Source organism: Dama dama, chromosome 26, assembly GCF_033118175.1.
Source record: "Dama dama isolate Ldn47 chromosome 26, ASM3311817v1, whole genome shotgun sequence".
NCBI classification, from domain to species: Eukaryota; Metazoa; Chordata; class Mammalia; order Artiodactyla; family Cervidae; genus Dama; species Dama dama.
In genome coordinates, this window is record NC_083706.1 from 48,526,930 (window position 1) to 48,550,157 (window position 23,228).

Sequence of the window (23,228 nt, forward strand, 5' to 3'; positions counted from 1 at the left end):
AATGTGTGGAATCTTCCTCCCTGGCTGCCGCCCACCGCGGGAGCACTTCCCCTCCGCCCCCGGCCCTCATCAGCCCCCGGGTCTTGACCGGAGGTCGCCTCCCCCACCCACCCAGCCACCCAGCCGCGGCCCGGCCGCTGGGGGGAGCGCGGCGCCTCGGCGGAGCCTGCCGGTCGGCGGAGAGGCAGCCGCGCGCCCTCACCTGCCCCGGGCGGCGCGCGCGGGCGCAGCGGAGGCGGGCCGGGCGGAGGCCGCGGAGCCGCCGGGGAGGAGCCTGCGCCCGGCCCGCGGCGGGGGCGCAAAGTGAAACTCCTGGAAGTTGCGGGCGCTCGGGGAGCCGCGCCGGGCCGCGCGCCCATGGCTCTGAGCAAGGCGCTGCGGCTGCTCGGGCGGCTGGAGGCCTCGGGGGAGAGCAGCGTCCTGCTGGAGGCGCGCGGCCGCAGGGACTGTCTGCTCTTCGAGGCCGGCACGGTGGCCACGCTCGGTGAGTGCGGCAGGCGGCGCCGCCCGGGGCTCCCGGGCAGGCAACTCCGCAGCGGCGCGAGGGGCTCGGGCCGCTTCCCCGGTCCCCTTCCCCGGGGGGAGGGTGACCGAAGGGGAGGGCGCCTGCCTCTTCTGCTGAGACCAAGGCACACGGGCACCTCCCTTCCCCGAGGTGAGCGGCCCCGGGGGGCGCGGAGGCGGCCGAGGAGTGGGGGTCGCACACGCGGGGTGGCCGGGGGAGATCTGTTTGAATGAAGTGGCGCCGGCACGCTTTCTGGGAGCACGTGCGGCTGCGGCCCCGGACCCCGGCGGCCCGCGGTGCCCCCTCGGGGTCTGCCGTCTGCGCGCCTGCCGGCGGGCGGGTCACCGGTGGAGAGCCGCCTCTGCCTTCTGCTGCCCCGCGCTCCCCCGGGACGCGTTCCAGATTCGTGACCATCCGGGAGAGTTGACTTGGGAGCCGGCCTGACCGAGCGCTTAGCGCTGTTTCTCTTTGGCACCTGTTGATGGAACAGGGAAGGCCCACGGCTCTGTGATGGCCTCCTTCGCTCCTGGAGGGGATGCGGGCAAAGCACCGTTAACCGAGAGCCGGATAAACAGCTGATGGCCCCTTGGTCTCAACTAGCTGCTTGGTTGAGAAGCGTCAGTCCCGCAAAGTATAGAACTTGGAGGCAAATACACGACCGGATGACTCTGTACTGGCTGAATTTGACTTTGTTGTTGCTGTTGACTCACTCCTTTCCGACTCCTTGTGACCCCTTGGACTGTAGCCCACCAGGCTCCTCTGTCCATGGAATTTCCCAGGCAAGAGTAATAGAGTGGGCTGCCATTTACTTCTCCAGGGGAATCTTCCTAACCCAGGGATCGTATGCTTGTCACCTGCATTGCAGGCAGATTCTTTACCACTGAGCCACCTGGGAGGCCTGGATTTGACCTTAGGTAGTTGCCAAGTCTGTGTATTTCAACTCTGTCAAGACCAGCAAGTCTTGACACTGACATGGTGTCAAGGGCTTTAGAGACTATCTCATTTAATTTTCACAGTTCTGCAAAAGGGCTATTATAGTGTCCATATTACAGAGGGGTAAACTGAGGCCTGGAGAGGAGAAGAAACTTGCTTGGCCAGGGTGACAGACAGCACTGCCTGACTTCCAGTGGCTGTTTCTGTATTGGTGTACAGAGTGTGGCTTCTTGGAATCACCAGCCTTTGGGCCCCTTGTTTGGTGTCTAACTTTCACGAGGAAGGCCAGGTAATACCAAAGTGAGCGAAACCAGGTAGGATTGTTGGAACTTCAACCTGAACACTGGAGAACAGGCTTGCAACTGGTGTCCAGCTGTACCATCTCCTCCGTCCGTAGCTGAAAAAGCGCAGAAGAGGGTCTCTATTACCCCCACCACACTTTATAATTGACTCTAGTCTTTTTCTCACATTGGACACATCCGTTCTTCAGTTAGATTCCTCAGTATACATCTTGGAAGGACCATCTCTTCTGTTTCCAGTTCCTGAATCATTTTATTAACATATGGTTATCTGGCTTGTTTTCAGTCACTCGGTTATTAAATCCATGTCTCTGGTAGTGTCAGCACCATAAGTTGTGCAGTAAATCATGGATTAAATTGTTATCAGATTATTTCAGTTTGTACTCTAGCCTGAAAAGTCCAAGTTTGGTCATTTACTAAGGTCTGGGGAAAAAAAATTCACAGAAATTTCCATTCCATTTAAAATGTCTACTTCATACCACATTTGTCAGAGCTGAGAGATTAATTGCATGGGACAAAACTACCGCTTTATCAGAGAGAGTAGAATATTCGACAGTTGGATTACAGCAACCTTAAGAAAGTTCTCGTATATTTAAGAGTTTCTTTGAAGCCACTGGGCTTCCCAGGTGGCACTAGTGATAAAGAACTGGCCTGCCAGTGCAGGAGATGTAAAAGATTGGGGTTCAATACCTGGGTTGGGAAGATCTCCTGGAGAAGGAAATGGCAACCCACTCCAGTATTTTTGCCTAGAGAATCCCATGGACAAGAGGAGCCTGGTGGACTATGGTTCATAGGGTCACAAAGAGTTGGACACGACTGAAGTGACTTAGCACACTGTTGAAGCCACTAGGATAAAAAAGACTATTTTTTCAAAAGTGAAGATTTTTAAAATGATTAATGAAAGTAGTATAATGCATGTTTTCCTTTTGGAAGTTAGGTTTGGGCTGAAATCATGTATATTATGTTGGTGGTTACAATTCTCTGGATTCTAGAACAGAGGAAATAATGAAAGGAATGGATGTGGCCTCAATTCACATGCAGTCGACATTTGTCACCTAACCTGGCATTCATTTTTCAGTAGACTTTGGACTGAATGCTTAATTTTTGAAGTCTTCTTTGTGTTAGTCAGTCATGTCCAACTCTCTGTGACTCCATGGACTATAATCCACCAGGCTCCTCTGTCCCTGGAATTCTCCAGGCAAGAATACTGGAGTGGGTTGCCATTCCCTTCTCCAGGGGGTCTTCCCCACCCAGAGATCAAACCCAGTTCTCCTACATTGCAGGCATATTCTTTACTGTCTGAGCCACCAGTAAAGACCTTACATTAAGTGAAACTATTTTTAAAAGGCATTGGGTGATGTTGCTGGTTCCAAGAAGGGTTGTAGGAGCCTCTGTTACTGGAAAGTTGTCTCAGACTTTTAGAGCATCCTAAGTATGTTACAATGGGACAGGCTGGCTCTGAACTTAAAATTCCCATCTGTGTTCCAAAGGCCGAGCTTTTTGCTTTCCTGGATGAGGTTAAGAGTGCTTTCCTTCCTACCCGCCTCCCTGGGAAAGGTGAAGGCTCTATTTTTGTGTGGGGCAGTGCAGCTGTGGCAGCTTGCATAGCTGGTGGTGGAACCTTGGCCATTCCATGAGGTTCAAGCTTCCTCTCCAGGTCAGCTCTGGTTTCCCTTGATGAGTCTCCCCAGGGAGGAATGCGAGTTCAAGCAGACTCAAGTCAAGGGTTTATTCCCACGAGGGTAGTGGTTTCTCCGTGTTTACTGAGTGGCCCTAAATTCTATGCAGCTCTGTGGCGGGTACACGCTGCTGCTTTTACAGGGACATGGGTCGGATGAAAGCATAGCTCTTTAGGGCACATCGTAGCCCACAGGGGTCATAAGTTTAAAAGGCTTCCCACTAATGTTTTCAGGTAGTGCGGAGACAGGGCTTGACTTAGGTTTTGAGTTTAGGAAAAACTGATGATTTCTGGGTTAGTCCTTCTATTCCACCATGACCTGGGTGGCCACCCGGCCTGCCAGCTGGTGAGGAAAACGTCCAAGTTCCAGCTTCTAAAAGATTTGAGAATCTTTCTTTAATATGGGTCAGCGGGAACAGGCATTCCAGAGGCAGAAAAGCCCAACATGTTGGCACCAATTTCAAAGGTTTTTATAGCGTTTTCTTGATGACCTGATTTGGCAGTAGAAAGAAAGAAAGAAAGTGAAGTCGTGTCCAACTCTTTGTGACCCCGTGGACTGTAGACTACCAGGCTCCTCCATCCATGGGATTTTCCAGGCAAGAGTATTGGAGTGGGTTGCCATTTCCAAGGACCTCTCAAATATCGATACAAAGCCGGAGCCTGTAAAAATTCCCCTGGGTCCATGGTCCACAATTAGCATACAGATGTTCTCTCATTTGCATCCTGGGACAAAAAGTGCTTGCTGTCTTCTTTGTCCCTTTTAGACACCCTCCTTTGGACCAGATGAGGATGCATTGTTCATGAGTTTCGTCCATTTGTAGAGCCAGTGACAAGGCTCCAAAGTTCCGTGTTCTCCAAACAGCCCCCCAGGAAGGGTGGCCTGTGAGTGTGATGTGTTTACACATGTGTGCGAGGCGTGCAGCCCCGCCTCTCCATCCCCCAGCCATGCTCAGTGAAACAGGCAGCCAGGAGCGGGGTGGGCAGGATCCACTGAGATTTAATTAAGCTAATTACTGAGTGTCCTGAAATTACTTTCAGCTTCTGAGGGGGAAAGGCTCTATGTAAACACGGGCCTGGGTTCTCCCGGCTGCCGCTGTTTGCACAGAGGCCACAGGGTCAGATCTTGTTTGACTTGGAGACTCAGCCTTGGAGCCCAGCAAGGCTCTGTCTGAACAGTTGCCTTGGCCACTTTGTCAGGCTCTGTGGCCTGGATTTATTTGGTCCGTGACTTGAAGTTTGACCTGCCTGAGAGCATCTGAGAGAGTCGAGTGAATCCTCCTGGGTGAGCATTGGAGCCCAGATAGAGCCTGATGGGGGTTCCAGACTCCTGACCAGTGACCCGGGGTGGGGGGCACAGTGGTCTGGTGGGCTGTGGTCCCTGAAGAGGCTGTTCCCAGTTAGTTGCAGGCTTGTTCCTTGTAATATCGACAAAATTGTAGACCGGGTTAGTGTGTGCTTCTGCCGGCTTTTTTGTAACTCAACAGGAGGAATGTGATTTCAGATCTTGCCAGGCTCTTTTTTGGGCTCTGTTCAGTCACTCTGTTGTGTCCGACTCTTTGCAACCCCATGGACTGCAGCACGCCAGGCTTCCCAGTCCATCACCAATTCCCGGAGCTTGCTCAAACTCATGTCCATCAAGTTGGTGATGCCATCCAAACATCTCATCCTCTGTTGTCCCCTTCTCTTGCCTTCAGTCTCACCCAGCATTAGGGTCTTTTCTAATGCGTCAGTTTTTCACATCAGCTGGCCAAAGTATTGGAGTTTCAGCTTCAGCATCAGTCCTTCCAATGAATATTCAGGACTGATCTCTGTTAGGATTGACTGATTTGATATCCTCTTGCAGTTCAAGGGACTCTTAAGGTCTTCTCCAGCACCACAGTTCAAAAGCATCAATTCTTCGGTGCTCAGCTTTCTTTATAGCCCAACTCTCACATCCATACATGACTAACTGGGAAAACCATAGCTTTGACTAGATAAACCTTTGTCGGCAAAGTAATGTCTCTGCTTTTTAATATGCTGTCTAGGTTGGTCATAGCTTTTCTTTGGTGGGGGAGGGGCTGCATGGCTCTAAAACTTTTCCTTTAACCTTTAATTGTGAAAATGTTCAAATGTACACAAAAGTGAAAGAAAAGATGAATCTCCTATACCTGTCACTCACGGTGTATTATTGTTTTTCAGTTGCAAAGTTGTGTCCGACTCTGGCACCCCCTGAGTTTGCTCAAACTCATGTCCACTGAGTTGGTGATACCACCCAACCATCTCACCCTCTGTCGCCCCCTTCTCTTGCCCTCAATCTTTCCCAACATCAGGGTTTTTTCAGTGAGTTGGCTCTTTACATCAGGTGGCCAAATTATTGGAGCTTTAGCTTCAGCATCCATCCTTCCAATGAATATTCTGGGTTGATTTCCTTTAGGATTGATTAGTTTGATCTCCTTTGGGTCCAAGGGACTCTCAAGAGTCTTCTCCAACACCACAGGATGAAAGAAAATGAAAGTGAAAGTGAGGTCACTCAGTCATGTCCGACTCTTTGTGACCCCATGGACTGTAGCCTACCTCGCTCCTCAGTCTGTTCTGTGTCCCTATCCCTGAATTTTTTTATGAAAAGGAAATCTAACTGATTCATGGCCAAGCAAGTTTTAATTTATTCGGCTTGCTTTCTTTTTCCCTCCCCTACAGCTTACATTTGTGCAAGTTCAAAATTTATTTGATGGTTTGAAATGTGACCACTAATAGAAATGATGGTGTGAATTGATTCTGAGGTTCTGACCAAGATACATTTTTGAGAGTGAACTGACCTCATTGCAAGAATAAACCACAGCCTGGAAGAGCAGGGTGTCCCCCCCAGGACAGCATTGATGGGCCCAGTGGTCACACTGCCCCTGGACCACGGTCTGGGGGGCCTTGCCCTGTGCCTCTCACCAGAATGAGGGGTCGGGCCAAGGGGCTGTGTGCCCCGCTGCTTGCCCCACCCCCCACCTCTGGACCACATTGCAGAGGATCCTGGAATCTCCTGCACATGTGGTACCCAGCCCGCATCCGGCCTGCTCTGGTCTCTTCCCGGGGGCCCTGGCAGACGCGCAGTGGGTGTGTCCACCCAGGTCCCAGGTAGCAATGGGGCAAGGCTGCACGCTGTGAGTGGAAGTGGGCGCACACCTGCTAGGGTGTCCTTGGGGGTGTGTATGAGACCCCTGCAGGGCGGTGTGGAGCCTGGAGCCGGGGGGTCGGTGGAAAGAGAAGGCGGCCAGGCTGGGGGCAGCTCTTTCTGCTGGGTACCTTCTGGACCTGACCTTAGTCCTGGGGTGTCTTTCTCGAGCCAAGAGAATAGAACGTAGTTTGTTTTTAGCAGTTTGTGAACTTGATGGATACCTTAGAATTATTTCCACACGGGGGCGGTGCCAGGCTCTGAGGGTGCCTGGCTCAGACCCCATCGATGTTGGTCCAGGTGAGCCCTGGGCACCTGGGTGGGTCTGGGTTTCACTCCGGGGTGTTCCTTGGGCCCCCAGGTATCCCTTTGTGATTTCTGGCTGCTCAGCTTCTGTTGATGGATGGTGTCACCTTTTCACCTGAGGATGGGGAACGCATTGTGTGTTCTTCCCCACTTGAAGTGTCCTTAAAGCCCTGGCAGACGGCCCCAGGCTCAGACTTGGGCCTTAGATTGAGGTCCCTAGTATTAGGGTGTATGTGGTGGCCAGCCCACCTCCAGGGGAAAATGAAATCAGGCTTGCAAAGGTGTGTGCGCCTGAGCGAGTTGAGGGCTTGACAGTGAGACCCCCACGCTGTGCCGGCCTCTCCAGGTGGCAGATCCGGAGGGCAATTCAGTAGATGCTGGATTCTCAGCAGAAGTCAAAACCGAGCAGCCCGTTTACTTCCTGCTTCCAAGGCTTACTGGAAGGAGATTGGGGGCCCTGTTATGTAAATATGTCCTTCTTGAGGACAGTTTATGGGAAAACCTTAGAAACATCCTGTCCTTGGTCCAGTGTTCTATGGCTAGAATATCTCAGGAGACACACACACACAAACCCATTTTGCTTCAAGGATGTCTGTTACAGAGGACAGTTTATGGGAAAACCTTAGAAACATCCTGTCCTTGATCCAGTGTTCTATGGCTAGAATATCTCAGGAGACACACACACACAAACCCATTTTGCTTCAAGGATGTCTGTTACAGAGTATTTTGGATGTTCAGGTGGTCAAATAAACTTTGGTTCACTTGATCATCCTAGTTAACGCTCGTGGGGTGCTCGCCTCGTACCGGGCACTGTTTGCGGTTTACATGGATTGACTGCTTCGGCCCTCACAGAGGGGCAGGCCCTGATAATCTCCGTTTATGCTTGGAGAAACTGAGGCACAGGGATGGGTAAGAGCTTGCATGAGGTTCTGTTTCTAGTTAGTGCCCGAGCCGCGATTTGAACAAGTCCAGGAGGCTCCAGAGAGCGGTGTGTTGGCCGAAGTCTCGTGCTTAGGAAAATAAGAAAACCCACTGTATGAAAAACGCTGTATGTGTCCTGTGTTGCTCTGCTTATCTTTAAGGCTGCATTGGGTCTTAGTTGCGGCACGTGAGGGCTTCGTTGCGTCACGTGGGAGCTTTCTTTGCGTCACACAGACTCTAGGTGTGGTGCCCGAGCTCAGGAGTTGTGCCTCATGGGCTTAATTGCCCCTTGGCATGTGGCATCTCCCTGGACCAGGGATGGAACCTGAGTTCCCTGCGCTGCCAGGCGGATCCTGAAACCCCTGGACCACCAGGGAAGCCCCCCATCTGACACTTTTTTATAGAGGGGTGTCCAGCTGGGGGAAGCAGTCCCCTCCTTTCTGAGCGGTGTGTGGGATATTACCAATGGGAGATCTTCATGGGAAGTGTGTGGGTTCCGTGTTCTGGCAGGGCCGAGCCCTGTGACGGGTCTTGTCCTTCTCTGAGGACACCCTGATGCCTAGAGTAGCGCGTGGCTGGGACTCAGGGCTCAGAAGGGAATGCCGGGGTCCTCGGTAGAGGTGGCAGCAAGACCCCAGGCTCCTAAGGACTTGCATCTCTATTGAAGATGGTCAAACAGGTAATGCATGGTGTCTTCCTGAAGCTCACCTTGATTTTGAGTGGGGCGAGGTTCCTGAGGAAGCGTGCTGGGTGCCCCCCGATCGGGGTGTACCTTCCTGTCCTCTGCCTGCTTGTCCTGGGGGCCTGGGAGTGGCCCTGCCAAGGGGGCAGATGGACCGCTTTGCACCTGAGGTTGGGTACCAGGCACCTGCCGTGGGTCCAGTGGGGCCAGCAAAGCACCCCGCCCTGGAAGACTGGATGCACCTGGTGGGTGCTGGGGATGTAGCGGTCTGCACTCAGGATGTACGATTTGCTTATATAGCTTCTTGGTTCAGAAAATGAATCCGGGTGGGAGGATTCACTCTGAGCATGTTAACTGTGGAGGGCGGGCAGGGCAGCTGTTTCCGGTTCTTGGGAGCAATTCCAAAGTGCAAATGCAAAAGTCTGAACTTGATTTTGAGGCCGGTGTTTTGAGGATATGGGACTCTCCCAGAGAGACCCATATCTCTGTAATATCAGGGGAGCTGGTACTTAATTCTGTTCCTGCATCTCTGCCCACTCCCGCCCCCCTCCGGCCCTCCCTGAGGCTGCGGGCGTGATGGGCCACCCGCCCCCCACCTGGACCCTGTGGTCTGCTCTCTGACTCTCCTGTGTTGCTGGGAAACCACATGCTCCCCGAGAACAGGGCATCCTCCTCGGTTACTTCTGCCCTTTGACGAGGTCTCAGGTGATGTTCAGGGCAAAACAGGTGGTGAGAAAGAAAGAGAGGTTTTCTCTGTCCTCTGAGGCACTGTGAGGTCTCACGCAGCAGAACTTGGGCCACCAAGTGCTCTGCTAGTAACGGGGTGGACATGGGAGGTGGGGGAGGGTTGGGAAGTGGGCAGGGTGTTCAGACTGATGCTCAGACCCCTGGGAGACCTGGGATGGTCTGGTCACCCGGCAAGATCTAGGAAAACGGCCAGGTTTGCGGTGAGCACCGTGTACAGCTTATCTCTGCTGGCCAGCTGCCCTTTTGTGTTCTCCTTGTACTGACATTCCTGACAGGTGGTAGTAATCTCTACTCAGGAAAAGCAAACTCTTTTCCTTTCCTCTCTTCTGACCCTGGAAGGTTCTAGTGATAAGTCCTCCTGACCCCTCACCTGTTTCCTTTCCTGCCTCTTGGCAAGAGAGAGGAGACCTGAACTTCAGCCCTGAGTCCTTAGGCTATTCCTCCCCTGGGGGAATTTAGTGAATCCCCCAGGCCTCAGAATCCTCATCTGAAAACAAATGAATAGCAACCTCTCCTGCCTTCCCCCCTCTCAGATTCCTTGTGTCTTAAAAAAACAAACCAACAAACCAGCCAAACCTTAAACACTGAGCATAAGTAAGTAAGCAATGCTCCTACTTTACATACCTAGTTAAAATTATAAGCCTCCCAGAAATTTGAATCTTAGGAGAAATGACTTGGAAAGTAAAATCTAACATGGCCGAGATCTAAGATTCAACTAAACCTAGGAATCTGATGCTATACATTTTAAATTGGAGACTTATCAATTAATTAAAATGCATAAGATTGTCTCTCCTTGATTCTAGCCCTTTCCTATAATCAGCAAAAAAATATTTTAAGTCATATCAACTTAAGCTTAAATTATGAATAAAACAGTATTTATTGAAGTATCGTTGTTGTTGTATAGTCATTAGCTCATATCCAGTTCTTTTGCAGCCCCATGGACTGTGGCTTGCCAGGCTCCTCTGTCCATGGGATTTTCCGGGTAAGAATACTGGAGTGGGTTGCCATGTCCTTCTCCAGGGGATCTTCCCGACCCAGGGATCAGACCCACATCACTTGGGTCTCCTGCATCGGCAGGTGGATTCTTTACCACTGAGCCACCAGAGAAGCCATTAAAGTGTCATAAACTGTGAATTCAGTAGCTCTTTTAGCAGATTCTTAATATCCACTGGCATCCTGAAAAACCATACCTTTCATCATACTGTGTAGCTTTTTTCTTTTTAAATAATCTAGACTGGAGTGGGGTGAGTTCTGTGTCTGGGGGTGTATGGCCTTGCTTTATCTGTCTGTTTTTATTGCTTGTATGTTGCATGGATTTAGCTTCACCATGAATCTTATATGTGGCTGATAAATCTTATATGTCAGAAAAACTGTTTAAGCAGAGACAGCCCTCTGCTGCTCCTGCCTCCGAGCCAAGCAGATCTGAGGTCAGGCAGAGCCAGCTGGCCCCTGCTGGCAGAGAGGGGTGGGGGTGGGGAGAGCATCAGGGCAGCAACGGTGTCCCTGCTCTGGTGAACAGGACAGTGACACTCGCCTCGTGGCCTGTTTCAGCAAGGACTTGTTCACTTCTGTTTACATGGTGTGGATAGAGAAAGGAATAATGGAAAATGAGGGCTGGAAGTAACTTGCCGCCCACCCACGCCTGTGCTTCGTTGCTCAGTCGTGTCTGACTCTTTGCTACCCCATGGACTGTAGCCCGCCAGGCTCCTCTGTCCATGGGATTCTCCAGGAAAGAATACTGGAGTGGGTTGCCATGCCCTCCTCCAGGGGAGCTTCCCAACCCAGGGATCAAACCCAGGTCTCCCGCACTGCAGGTGGATTCTTTACCGTTTGAGCCACCAGGAAGCCAGGCCCTTATAACAGTGCCCAAGTGCCTAGCGGCACCTGCTTCTCTTTTCACTGGGACCACTGGGAGGAGTAGAGAAGGAAATGGCAACCCACTCCAGTGTTCTTGCTTGGAGAATCCTGTGGACGGAGGAGCCTGGTGGGCTGCTGTCCATAGGGTCGCCCAGAGAGAGACATGACTGAAGTGACTTAGCATGCGTGCATGCATTGGAGAAGGAAATGGCAACCCACTCCAGTGTTCTTGCCTGGAGAATCGCAGGGACGGAGGAGCCTGGTGGGCTGCTGTCTGTGGGGTCAGACAGAGTCAGACACGGCTGAAGCAACTTAGCAGCAGCAGCAACAGCAACCTCCTCCCTGGGGCAGGGAGGAGGAGCCTGTGGACCAGGAGGGGAGGAGTCTGTGGACCTGGGAGGAGGAGCCAGTGGACCAGGAGGGGAGGAGTCTGTGGGCCTGGGAGGAGGAGCCTGTGGACCTGGGAGGAGGAGCCTGTGGACCAGGAGGGGAGGAGCCTGTGGACCTGGGAGGAGGAGCCTGTGGACCTGGGAGGAGGAGCCTGTGGGCCAGGAGGGAAGGAGCCTGTGGACCAGGGAGGAGGAGCCTGTGGACCTGGGAGGAGGAGCCTGTGGACCAGGAGGGGAGGAGTCTGTGGGCCAGGGAGGAGGAGCCTGTGGGTCAGGGAGGAGGAGCCTGTGGGCCAGGAGGGAAGGAGCCTGTGGACCAGGGAGGAGGAGCCTGTGGACCAGGGAGGAGGAGCCTGTGGGTCAGGGAGGAGGAGCCTGTGGGCCAGGAGGGAAGGAGCCTGTGGACCAGGGAGGAGGAGCCTGTGGACCAGGGAGGAGGAGCCTGTGGACCTGGGAGGAGGAGCCTGTGGACCAGGAGGGGAGGAGCCTGTGGACCTGGGAGGAGGAGCCTGTGGACCAGGAGGGGAGGAGCCTGTGGACCTGGGAGGAGGAGCCTGTGGACCAGGAGGGGAGGAGCCTGTGGACCTGGGAGGAGGAGCCTGTGGACCAGGGAGGAGGAGCCTGTTGTCCAGAAGAGGAGGAGTCTGTGGACCAGGAAGGGATGTGCTGGTGGACCGGGGGAAAGATGTGGCCAGATCACATCTGTGTGGGTAACGCAAGAGGGCCAGCAGTAGAGCTGCAAGAATAGAATTCCATGTTGAAGTCTTATGTCTCTGGAGTGGACCAACAGGATCTTATACTTCTCATTCCTAAGGGCTACTTTCCTCTCTCAAGATACATGGTATTTGGAGTAAGGACTGAGAGTTCATCTGGTATAAATTGATTTTAACGAGGAATAACAAAACTATTGCTATTATTTCTCTAAGTTTTACATGTTTGTTTACAGGGGAAGAGGTATGATGTCCATTAAGGTGTTAAAAATATTGACATCTGCAAAGACCTCAGGAATCTGGGATGGAACCACAGGGCAAGGTCCAGGACTCTGTGCCAGGTTCTGGGGTGAGGTGGGGGGGGGGTGGGAAGAGGGGGAGAGGGGGGCTGAACTCCTGTTTCTTCCCAAGCCCCCCTGCTTTCCAAGCTGTGACTGTGGGTCTGAATCTGTCCATAGTGGGTGCTTTTTGCTAATTAACAAAAAGGCACCGTATGGCCTGGAGACTGCCCTGGAGAGTATGGACAGCTCATGGCCCTTTTTAGCTTGTATGGTCATGATAAAATTTTAATCCAACTACAGAACTGGTCACTGTAGCCTGCCTTTACAACACAGGAACCAGACCTATCTATGAAGTGAGAGATGATAATGACGTACCATTGCACACTTCGGGGGTTTCTGGGTGTGTGTCTGACTTCAGTAGCACCCTCCCCCTTTTGGTCAATTTGCTGTTAGAAAAATTGGGCTACTGAGAGCTTATTAGAATTTTGTCTTAAAAGAGAAAACAGACCTAGAATGAAGACTGGAGGAGTGATCCTATAAAGAAAATTCATGAGCTTTAGAGGATGGGCCTGTGACTTCAGTTTGGTTCCTGCCTTTCTCCTGGGTCTTGCAGGAAAGCCATCATATCTGTGGTTCTGTCTTCTTCCCTCCTGAATGCTCTCAGGGTCTTTGGGTGCAGATGCTAAGACTGTCCACTTATGAAATCCAGGAGCCAGACCCCAGCGTCTCTGAGTGCATTGACATGACATCTGGCACTTACTTGGCAACACTCTGGGAGGACAGACGGATGGACTCCGTTGTACATGCACAGTGGGGATGGGAGAACAGGTGAAATAAGATTGGGAAAATGTTGATGCCTGTTTGAGCTAGGTGATAGGTATGTGATAGTTCATTAGACTTAGTGAATTAATAAAGTGGCTGCTTTTCAAGCTCAAGATGAAAATCTAAAGTTTTTCCATATACCATCGTTAGTCAGTTAGAGTGTGTAATAGGAAAAACAGGTTCCACGCCCAGTAACAACAGTTTCTGGGGATAAACGTAAATGTAAAGCTATAAAACTTTATGGACTCACTGAGTAAGTGAAAAGGTACAGTATATTCTTGGGAAAGGAACACGAACATTGTAAAAAGTTTGTTCTCAATAAATCTGTAAATGCAAGTACCTATGAGTAAAATCCAGTCAACAGGAGATTGATGTAAAACTTACAGGCTGATTTTAAAATTTCTGGGGCTCTCCCCCTGCCCACACTTGTGCTTACCTTAATCCTCCCATTTTGGGTAATGGCAGCCCCCTCACCTTGGGCTTCCCAGTGGTAAAGAGTCCTCCTGCCAATGGCAGAGATGCAAGAGACACAGGTTCAATCCCTGGGTCGGGAAGATACCCTGGAGCAGGAAATGGCAACCCACTCCAGTATTCTTGCCTGGGAAAACCCATGAACAGAGGCGCCTGGCGGGCTACAGTCCACGGGGTTGCGAAGAGTTGGACACGACTGAGCGCACCCACTCATAGCACTCCTCCCCCCACGTGTGGGCTTAATAGCTCCGGACAGAACCTGTGAGTCCTCCAGATCCTGCTCTTTTCTTCCATCCCATCCAGTCCACTGGCGTGTCGAGACCCACTTTCCCTCTAAAATAGATCTGAATCCACCAGGTCCCCTGTTGCAGCCGCGGCCGTGCTGGTCCAGCCACTGCCTCCCCTCGCTTGGACCACATGCCACCTCCTAACTGGCCTCCTGGCTGCCACTCCCAGGCCGTCCCGTCACCCCACACCGACCCTGGCCGAGCCTGCACAGCCTGCGTCCTGTGCCCCGGCTCTTTTTCCAGCCTCATCCCCACCCCCCACCCCCCGCATCCTGGGCTCAGTCCTCTCGAGGGACCGTGAGTGGTTCCTTCCTCATTGTCCCTGCTCACACCATGCCTTCTGCCTGGCCACCTTGTCCTCATCCAGGCCCAACTCAGCGACTTCGGTGAGACGTTCCTGACCACCCCAGCCAGACTAGCCCGCGGCCTCCACGCCCCAGCTGCCTCCGTTCCAACACCTATTTTGTCCCTGTAGCACGTGTCGCCAGAATCACCTTAGGTGTTTGCTTGCGCCGTCTGTTGGGTCTTCAGAATGCCAGCTCCTTGGGAGCAGGATGTTGGAGGTTGCATTGTGTGCCCCCCCGCAAAAAAAATACATTCAATTGAATGTCACCTTACTTGGAAGTCGAGTCCTTGTCACCAGAATTAAGGTGCAGATTAAGATGAAGTCTTCCTGGAGTAGGCGGGCCCTTAATCCGGTGGGACCGGCTGTCCTTGTAAGAGGAGACATGGGGACAGGTACGCGCCGAGGGGAGGATGTCGTGAAGACATGGACACAGAGGGGGGACGGCCAGGTGAAGACAGAGGCGGAGACGAGAGTGATGCTGCCAGCAGCCATGGAACACCTCGGGCTCCCAGAAGCGGGAAGAGGCAGGAAGGACCCTGCCGAGAGCCTCCGGAGGGATCCTGGCCCTGCCAACTCCTGGATTTTGCTGTTTTATCACCTGGGTTGTTTCAGTCCCCCAGCTTGTGGTACTTTGGCAATCCCAGGAAACTAATAAGAGGGGCGTTGTCTTCTCAACACTGATGTGCAGAGAGACTCAAAAATACTCCTGAATGATGAAGAAATGGCCAAAATAGTCAAGGAGATTTTGAAAAAGATCAGGACCAAAAAAAAAGATGAGGACAGACTTGATCTACCTGATAGTAAATCCTACTGTAAAGTCATAACAATGATACGGCACAAGTCAGTAGGCTAGAGGAGAGGGCTCAGAACAGACCCATGTAAATAGAGTAATTTAGTTTCTTATTAAGGTGACAGTTTAAATCAGCTGGGAAAACGTGGCTACTCAGTAAATGGTGTTTGTGCAACCTGGCACTTCCTTTGTTCAGTGAACATTTAAGAGCAGGTCCTCCTTGGCTGTCTGGTCAGAGAGGAGAAGGCCTGGCTCTCCTCCTGGGGAGTGAGCGGTCTTTGCAGCCGTTCATGCAGGTGGCCGTTCACACGGAGGTCCACTGCTCACTAGCTTCTCCCCAGCTTAAAGCCTTGTGCCCACAGGAGCTAGTGAAAGTGGAAGTCGCTCAGTCGTATCCAACTCTTTGCAGCCCCGTGGACTGTAGCCCACCAGGCTCCTCTGTCCTTTGGATTCTCCAGGCAAGAATACTGGAGTGGGTTGCCATTCCCTTCTCCAGGGGATCTTCCCCACCCAGGGCTCGAACTCACATCGCCTGCATTGCAGGCAGATTCTTCATAAAAGGAGCTAGGATCCTTTATAAAACCCCCATAGTTATGGATTCCTGGGTTCACAAAGGGGCATGCCTAGTTACAAGAGTTGTCACACTTAAGGAAGCCCCAAGCCTGGTGTCCCCATCGGGGCTTCATCATTCACGAAGTTCATTTTGGCCACAAGCTGTGTTATCTAGTGAACATGGAGGATATTTTACCTTTATGGGCTTCCAAGGAACCAGAGCTAGAGAGTTTGAACAAGGTTTTGTTAAGCCCCTGTGGATGTGAATTAAGTTAGAGCCCTACATTAAATCATATATAAACTCCAGAGGTACTTAAGTGTTAACTGTAAAGAAATCTCACTTTTAAAGCATTAGAAAAAAATGTAGGAGAAACTTTCACAGTGTGATGGAATGAAAAGCCTTTCTAAGCAAAGCATAAGACTCAGAAGTCATAAAGGAAAAGTAACCTGAGAGATTTAAGAACTGTTTTTTGTTGACATATAACATATAGAGAAAAATGAACAAATTCCAAGTGGACAGCTTCATGAATTTTCATGAAATGAACTTGCCATATAACCAGCGTGCAGGTCTGGAAACAAGATTGGAGGCACCTAGCTCAGCTGGTAAAGAATCCGCATGCAATGTGGGAGACCTGGGTTCGACCCTTGGGTTGGGAAGATCCCTTGGAGAAGGGAAAGGCTCCAGACTCCAGTATTCTGGTCTGGAGAATTCCATGGACTGTAGTTCACGGGGTGGCAAAGAGTAAGACATGACCGAGCAACTTTCACTTTCACTTTAGCACCCCCGGCTCCTCCTGTGTCAGACTGAGAGATTTGATTACATAAAAATTTAAAGCTCTGGGATATCAAAAAAACACCATAAATATAGTTAAAAGACAAGCGGGAAACTGGAATGAAACTCTGTACAGTCTTTTGCAACATATGCAAGGACGAGAGATTGATGACCTTCGTACACTATAAAAGCATGCCTATAGATCACAAAGAAGGCTCAGTCATCCAACAGAAGCAGTGGCCAAAGCCACACATTCTTGAGAAAAAGTCCAAATGGCCTGAGCAGTGGAGCCACATTGTCACTCTTGTCTCATGAGCGGCTCTCCAGGTCAGCCCCGTGGGCTCCCAGACAAGCCCAGATCCGACTTGTCTCCAAGGGACACACCTGCTCAGCTGAGCTCCCGCCCATCGGGGCAGCGCTCAGGTGCTGTGGCCAGGCCAGGACTGGCGGGACGCAGGATGGGGCCACCGTGGCCAGAGGTTGGGGCTGGTGGGAGGTGTGGCAGCTGTCGGAAAAACCCAGAGTTGGGGGAGGGCAAAACAGACCCCCTGGAAGGCGGGGTGGGGCGGGGTGGGGACGGGGGACAGGCTTTAGAGGCATTCTGTAAAGTCAGGCTTCCCCAGAGGGGAGACACTCATCCAGGAAAGGATTTCCTGGGCAGATGGCCGGGGTGGGACCTCTGGACAGGGTGCCCCCACCTGGGAGACGCCCAGCACCAGGTAGTGCTGGAAAGGTGGCCAGGCCCCACAGTAAACCCTCCTGCGCAGCCAGCCCGGCCCGCCCCAGACACCTTTGAGCTTTAGTTCTCAGAACACACCCCAACACCTGCCGGTGACCTGTGTCCTTGGCGTGACCTTGGAGAATCCCTGCTGTGCAGATTGTAAGGTCAGGGTCAGCCACAGGCTTCTCTGTTCCAGACTGGAGCTGATTCCAGGAAAGCCTTTGGCTGGAGGACACAATTTCCAGTCAATGAAACAGTGTATCTAGGTTCATTCCAGAAGTTTCTTCTGCCTTTTTGTAACAAAAAAAAGTGTGACTGTTCCTTCCGCCCCCAAACCCCCGATTTTGGGTGGGGCCTCTGTGACTAGGTAGCTGTGTTTAGCTAATAGACTTAAATGGAGAAAGACGCCAAACCTATCACAGACCATGCCCCCAGATAGTACCTATGTGTGGGATGTAAGTAGTGAAGTGATATTAACGTGTCTGCTCCGAGCTGCATGTCCATCATCTCCCCTGGACCTGTGTGCTCCTGAGTTTGTCACAGAGGTCCACAAAGAGCGTGGATGCAAAGCTGTGACAGTCTGTGAGCATCAAACACAGGTGAGCAAACTGCTCTGGTCAGATCCCTATAGTGAATCTGATCAAACAAAAAATTTTTTAAATAAGAGAAGCCTAGGAAATGAATAGTGGGGCTGTCGTCTGGATTCTGGATTAAAATACAGAGGAGGAATCGACCCCGGGGAGGTTGATCCACTCGCACACCAGCCTCCTGGAACTGTGCCCCATCCTCACCTGCTCACACCCCATCCCCAAACCTGGCAGCCTTGCTAGGATGGGATGGGCATTGTGTTTCTCATTGCTGCTCCCCGGGGCCCCTCGTCCTCCCTAGAAGGCTGCCTGCCTCCCGGCCACACTTGCATTCATGGAAGGCTGGGCTTCTGCCACCTCTGCTGTCCCCATCCTAGGCGAGGTCGTGCCCATGAGGTCTGCCACCCTCGCCTCATCACTGCCAAGTCTTTCCTTCCATCTCCTTCACACCCCAGACCTGCTCATCACCGGTCATGATTCCGCCCTGGGAGTCTAGCACCAGGCATGCACTCTGCTGCTTTCTGCCCTCCTGCCGGCTCAGGACCTCTGCTCAGATCTTGAGTGTGTGGTCCCCAAGCCTTCCTTACCCTCACCTTCCCTGCCCTCCCCTCCTGTCTACCCTCCTTATCCAACCGTGCCGAACATCCCCTTCTTGAACACACTCTCCATTCTTCTAAGTGTTCTGTCTCCTCATTCTCGCCAGGCAAAGTCTCCAGCCCCAGCCAGTCCTCTCCCCTGACTCCACTGCCCTGGCTCTCGTGTGGCTGGATGCTTCTGGAGAAAACCCCAAGCGTGTGATTTGTGGGTCTCAACGTCCTGAGTGTTTCCGGTGCTGTTCTGCAGTCTGGGTACATTTGCCTGCTCAGATTTCCCTCCTGCTCCCCCCGGTGACTATTTCTCATTGTCTCAAGCCTTCATCACCTTGGCCCTCTAGGCTGATGATTTCACTCCCTGTGTCACTGAGAGGATAAGATAGTTAAAAAGAGGACTTGGACAAGCTCTGACGCATGCTCTGCCTGCCTCGTGGGGCTGACACCGCCTCCCTCTGTATGCGTGCGTTGCCCTCCCAGCTCCTGTGCCTCTTTCTTCTCACCGGTCCTGTCCCCTCTCACCTGTGAATACTCCGCTCCCCAGCTTCCCCTTTGTTCCCAGCTGGGTGATTTCCACTGTTACGCCAACAGGTGATGTATCTCATGTTTTGTTGTTCAGTTGCCAAGTCGTGTCCGACTCTTTGGGACCCCATGGATGGTACCACGCCAGGCTTCCCTGTCCTTCACCATCTCCCAGAGCTTGCTCAAACTCATGTCCATTGAGTTGGTGATGCCATCCAACCATCTCACCCTCTGTCATCCCCTTCTCCTCCTACCTTCAATCTTTCCAGCATCTGGGTCTTTTCCAATGAGTCGGCTCTTTGCATCAGGTGGCCAAAGGATTGGAGCATCAGTCCTTCAGCTTCAGCATCAGTCCTTCCAATGAACATTCAGGACTGATCTCCTTTAGGATGGACTGGTTGGATCTCCTTGCAGTCCAAGGGACTCTCAAGAGTCTTCTCCGACACCACAGTTCAAAAGCATTAATTCTTCAATGCTCGGCCTTCTTTATAGTCCAACTCTCACATCCATACATGACTATGGGAAAAACCATACCCTTGACCAGACGGACCTTTGTTGGCAAAGTAATGTCTCTGCTTTTTAACATGCTGTCTAGGTTGGTCATAACTTTCCTTCCAAGGAGTAAGTGTCTTTTAATTTCATGGCTGCAGTTACCATCTGCAGTGATTTTGGAGCCCAAGAAAATAAAATCTGTCACTATTTCCATTTTTTCCCCATTTACTTGCCATGAAGCGATGGGAGCACATGCCGTGATCTTAGTTTTTTGAATGTGGAGTTTTAAGCCAGCTTTTCCACTCTCCTCTTTCACCTTCATCTAGAGACTCTTTAGTTCCTCTCCACTTTCTGTGATTCGAGTGGTATCATCTGCATATCTGAGGTTGTTGATATTTCTCCCAGCAACCTCATGTTGAGAAACACCCTGTCTCCACAGCACCCCCACCTCCTTGCTCCATGCCATTCCCCTGTGAAGGGTCTGTCCTTGTGTGCCGTCTCTGCTGTCTCCTCCTGTTCTCCTAGTCAGACTTAGGGGCATGCCGCTCCTCTGAAGCCTTTCCTCGGAGTCCCCAGAGATTGCCAGCTTGCCGAATAGATCCCCTGCAGGTCTGTCCTCCATCCAGTAGCATCACCCAGGGATCACACCTCCTTCCTGAAAGATGCTTCTCCTCCTGGTTCTATTCCTGCCTCACTGTTACTCCCCCAGTGCCTGGGCCAGCGTCTTCATAGCAGACATCTAGCATCCTTGTTGAGTGATGGGACTGACGTGCAAAAGGGTGTGACTTTTCCCTTCTCTCTGGCTCCCTTCCAGTACTTCATGTTGTATTGTGTTCAGTTGCTCAGTTGTGTCCAATTCTTTGTGGCCCCAAGGACTGTAGCGCGCCAGGCCTCTCTGTCCATGAAATTTTCCAGGCAAGAATACTAGAGTGAGTTGCCATTTCCTCTTCCAGGGAATCTTCCCGACCCAGGGATCAAACCTGCATCTCTTACATTGGCAGGTGGGTTCTTTACCACTGGTGCTGCCTGGGAAGCCCCATGTTGCATCAGATGATATATATGGATCTCCAGTGCAGGAGACCTGGGTTCTGTCCCCTGGGATGGGAAGATCCCCTGGAGGAGGAAATGCAACCCACTCCAGTATTCTTGCCTGCAGAATCCAATGGACAGAGGAGCCGTCGGGCCCCAGTCTGTGGTTTCTACTTAACAACTAAACAATGTGGCTTCTAAAGGTAGGTGTGTGTGCGTTCGTGGGAACAGGTCTTCTCTGTGCAGGAGGAGACCCACAGGCAGTGTTTGGCAGGGCTGGGAGGGGCATTCAGGTGGAGTAAGGACATACTTCTTTCTGAGTAATGACGACGGTGATGTTGAGAGGGATAAGTACTCCTGAACTGGCCTGGCTGGTCAGTTAGAGAAGAAACTGGAAAAGTAGCTGGGAGTGGAGCCTCCAGTGCCAGACCCAGGGGGTGGAGCTGACATGTTAGTCACAGGAAGCAAATGGAAGGGTGTTTTGTAGGTGGAAGTGACGGAAGGGTGTGACGCATGAGGACTTGCTGGGGGGAATCCCTGGGGGAGGGGATGGACATCTGTGGGCAGGCTGTGAACTTGGCCTGAAGGGTCTACCTGTCCCCTAGGTCCAAAGAGAAGCACGCACACCTCTGTGGAAAAGGGGGTAATTTACGCTCCTTCTTGTTGGGTGGGATGGTCCTGCGGTCAGCCTGGCCCAGCCCTTGGTCTAAGAACTGCTGAGCAGGACTTCAGCTCCCATCCCCTGGCTCCATCAGAAGCATAGTCAGCCTTGTGTCAGTATTTTTCTTAAAGGCCCGGATTCCTTCTTTTTAGGGGGGAAGAAAAAGACTCAACTCAACGTTCAGTGTCCAGCCCAGCACTCAAGCCCTTTTGTCCGAGGAGGACAAACCTGTTTTCCCTGGTCTGGTCATGCCAGCCTCTGCTGACGCTGGTGCAAGGAGGGGAGTTTGTCCAACTGTGACTGCAGGAGATGGTCCATTGTCCTCTTTTTCCCTCTGGCTGGTGGTGCAGGCAAGCACATTCTTGCAGGGAGGCAGTGCTTCTGCTTAGGTAGCGTTTTTTTTTTTTTTTTTTTTCTTTTCTTAGTGTCCCCTGCCAAACCACTCACCGCTGACCTTTTCGTGTGGCTTGGACTTTCGGGAGAGAAAGGTTGGGGACAGCACAGGAAAATGTCCTAGCCGGGCTGACGTGTCTGCCTGGCTGGCTTTGTCTTGGTTCTCAAGCTTCTGTTTCAGACTCATGTTTTGATTTCCACTTTGCTTAGCAACCCCCCTCCAGCAGCCTCCACCCGCCCCCCACCCACCCACCCAAAGAAGGCCATTGTTTTTCTGGAGCGCTGCTTCAGCTCCCAACTGATAACTCTGGACAGAACGGCCACAATCCAGTCTGAGCTGAGCTCAGAATTAGCACATGAAGACAGTGACCTGGATCTGAGTGACTCTGTCCTCTGGAGACCATGAAATAGAAGAAGCTGGTATAATATCCGGCCCAGGGACACAGCCACAAGGAGTGCCTCAGTCTTGGGCCCTCTGCATGGTTAAATTGACCTACTTATTTTTCTGACCCATGGGCTGGGCCTTGCTGGAATTTCCTTAAGGCGTGTGATTGTGGAAAATATTGTGAAAGGAAGAAGCACGTGTGCTTGGTTTGATGACTGGTCCAGACAGCTCGCCTGCTGACCGGGAGCACGGCCTGCTTGGCCTGGGTTTTAAGGAGCAGGGCAGATTCTGGCCGCCTTGCTGAGTTCTGTGGCTCCCAGGAGCCCTGCCCCAGCCCTGGGACGTCTGACGACAGAGCCCTGTCCTGGGAACCAGCATCTTGGACCAACTTCGCTCTGCTGGGGCAAGCGCCATCCCCTGCAGGGGAGCCCTTGGCCCGCCACTGCCCTTGGCCCACTGGACCCGGGGGTGGGATGGTGGTCCCCCAGGCTCCTCTTTGCCACCTCTAGGCTGTCCTCCTTCCCTCCACTGTAAAAGCAGTCAACTAAGAGTCTCATGTCCAGCACCCGCCAGGAGGTCTTTCTAGGTTCATCTAAGCATCCAAACTGTCAACACCCCACTCGGTACCCAGGAAAGGAACCAGAGCTCCTGGCGGGGCCACATGGAGTGTTCTTCTGTGGATTCATCGTCACAGCTCCGGTGTGGATGCCTGGGGGCCGGTGGGGAGGGTGTGGATGACGGGGCATCTTGCTGAGAAGCCTTACCCCTGCCCCCGGTCACCCCAGGATCCAGTGTTGGTGGCTCAGCTTCCAGGCTCCCTTAAAGGACAGCTCCGTTCAAGGAGTCTCCCTGGGCTCCCATCATTGTTCCTGTCGGCTGCGATTTCTCCTAGTCCAGTGTCTGCTACCAGATGGTCGTTTTTGCCATATTGTTGTCTAGTAACATGGACCGCGTTTATCAGTTTACAGGACTGGGAGGCTAACCTAGGGTCAGATTCTCTTGCAGGCTCTGTTGACTCTTTGTCCACGCACATCATGGAACCACATTGCCCTCTGTCCCTCCTTGAGATTGCCTATTTCCTTGATGGTTTTACCTTCTTTTCTGTCAGCCCAGCTGCTCTGTCTACGTCAGACATTGCCCTTTTCATCTGCCAGCTTCGTCTTTCCAGCCCATCCCTCAGTTCTCCAACCCCACCCACCTTGACCCCCGTGAGACTGCGAGCCCGTGAACCTGCCACCCCTATTTAAATTTTTTTCACATATGTATGTATATTCTTTTCCATTATGGTTTATCATAGGATATCAAATATAGTTCCCTCTGTGATATATAGTAGAAACTTGTTGTTTATCCATTCTCTA

General features: G+C 52.1%; 1 protein-coding gene across 3 annotated transcripts in view; it reads left to right on the forward strand.

Moving 5' to 3' along the window:
- The first annotated feature begins 303 nt into the window (after positions 1-303).
- Positions 304-23,228, forward strand: part of SYNJ2 (synaptojanin 2) — a 103,401-nt gene continuing 80,476 nt past the window's right edge. For all 3 annotated transcript variants that reach the window (XR_009690679.1, XM_061130224.1, XM_061130225.1), the window contains exon 1: positions 304-484. Coding sequence is in view for 2 of the 3 variants with exons in the window: in XM_061130224.1 (XP_060986207.1) it covers positions 358-484 (127 nt within the window). In the remaining variant the exon portion in view is untranslated. The remainder of the gene's footprint in view (positions 485-23,228) is intronic.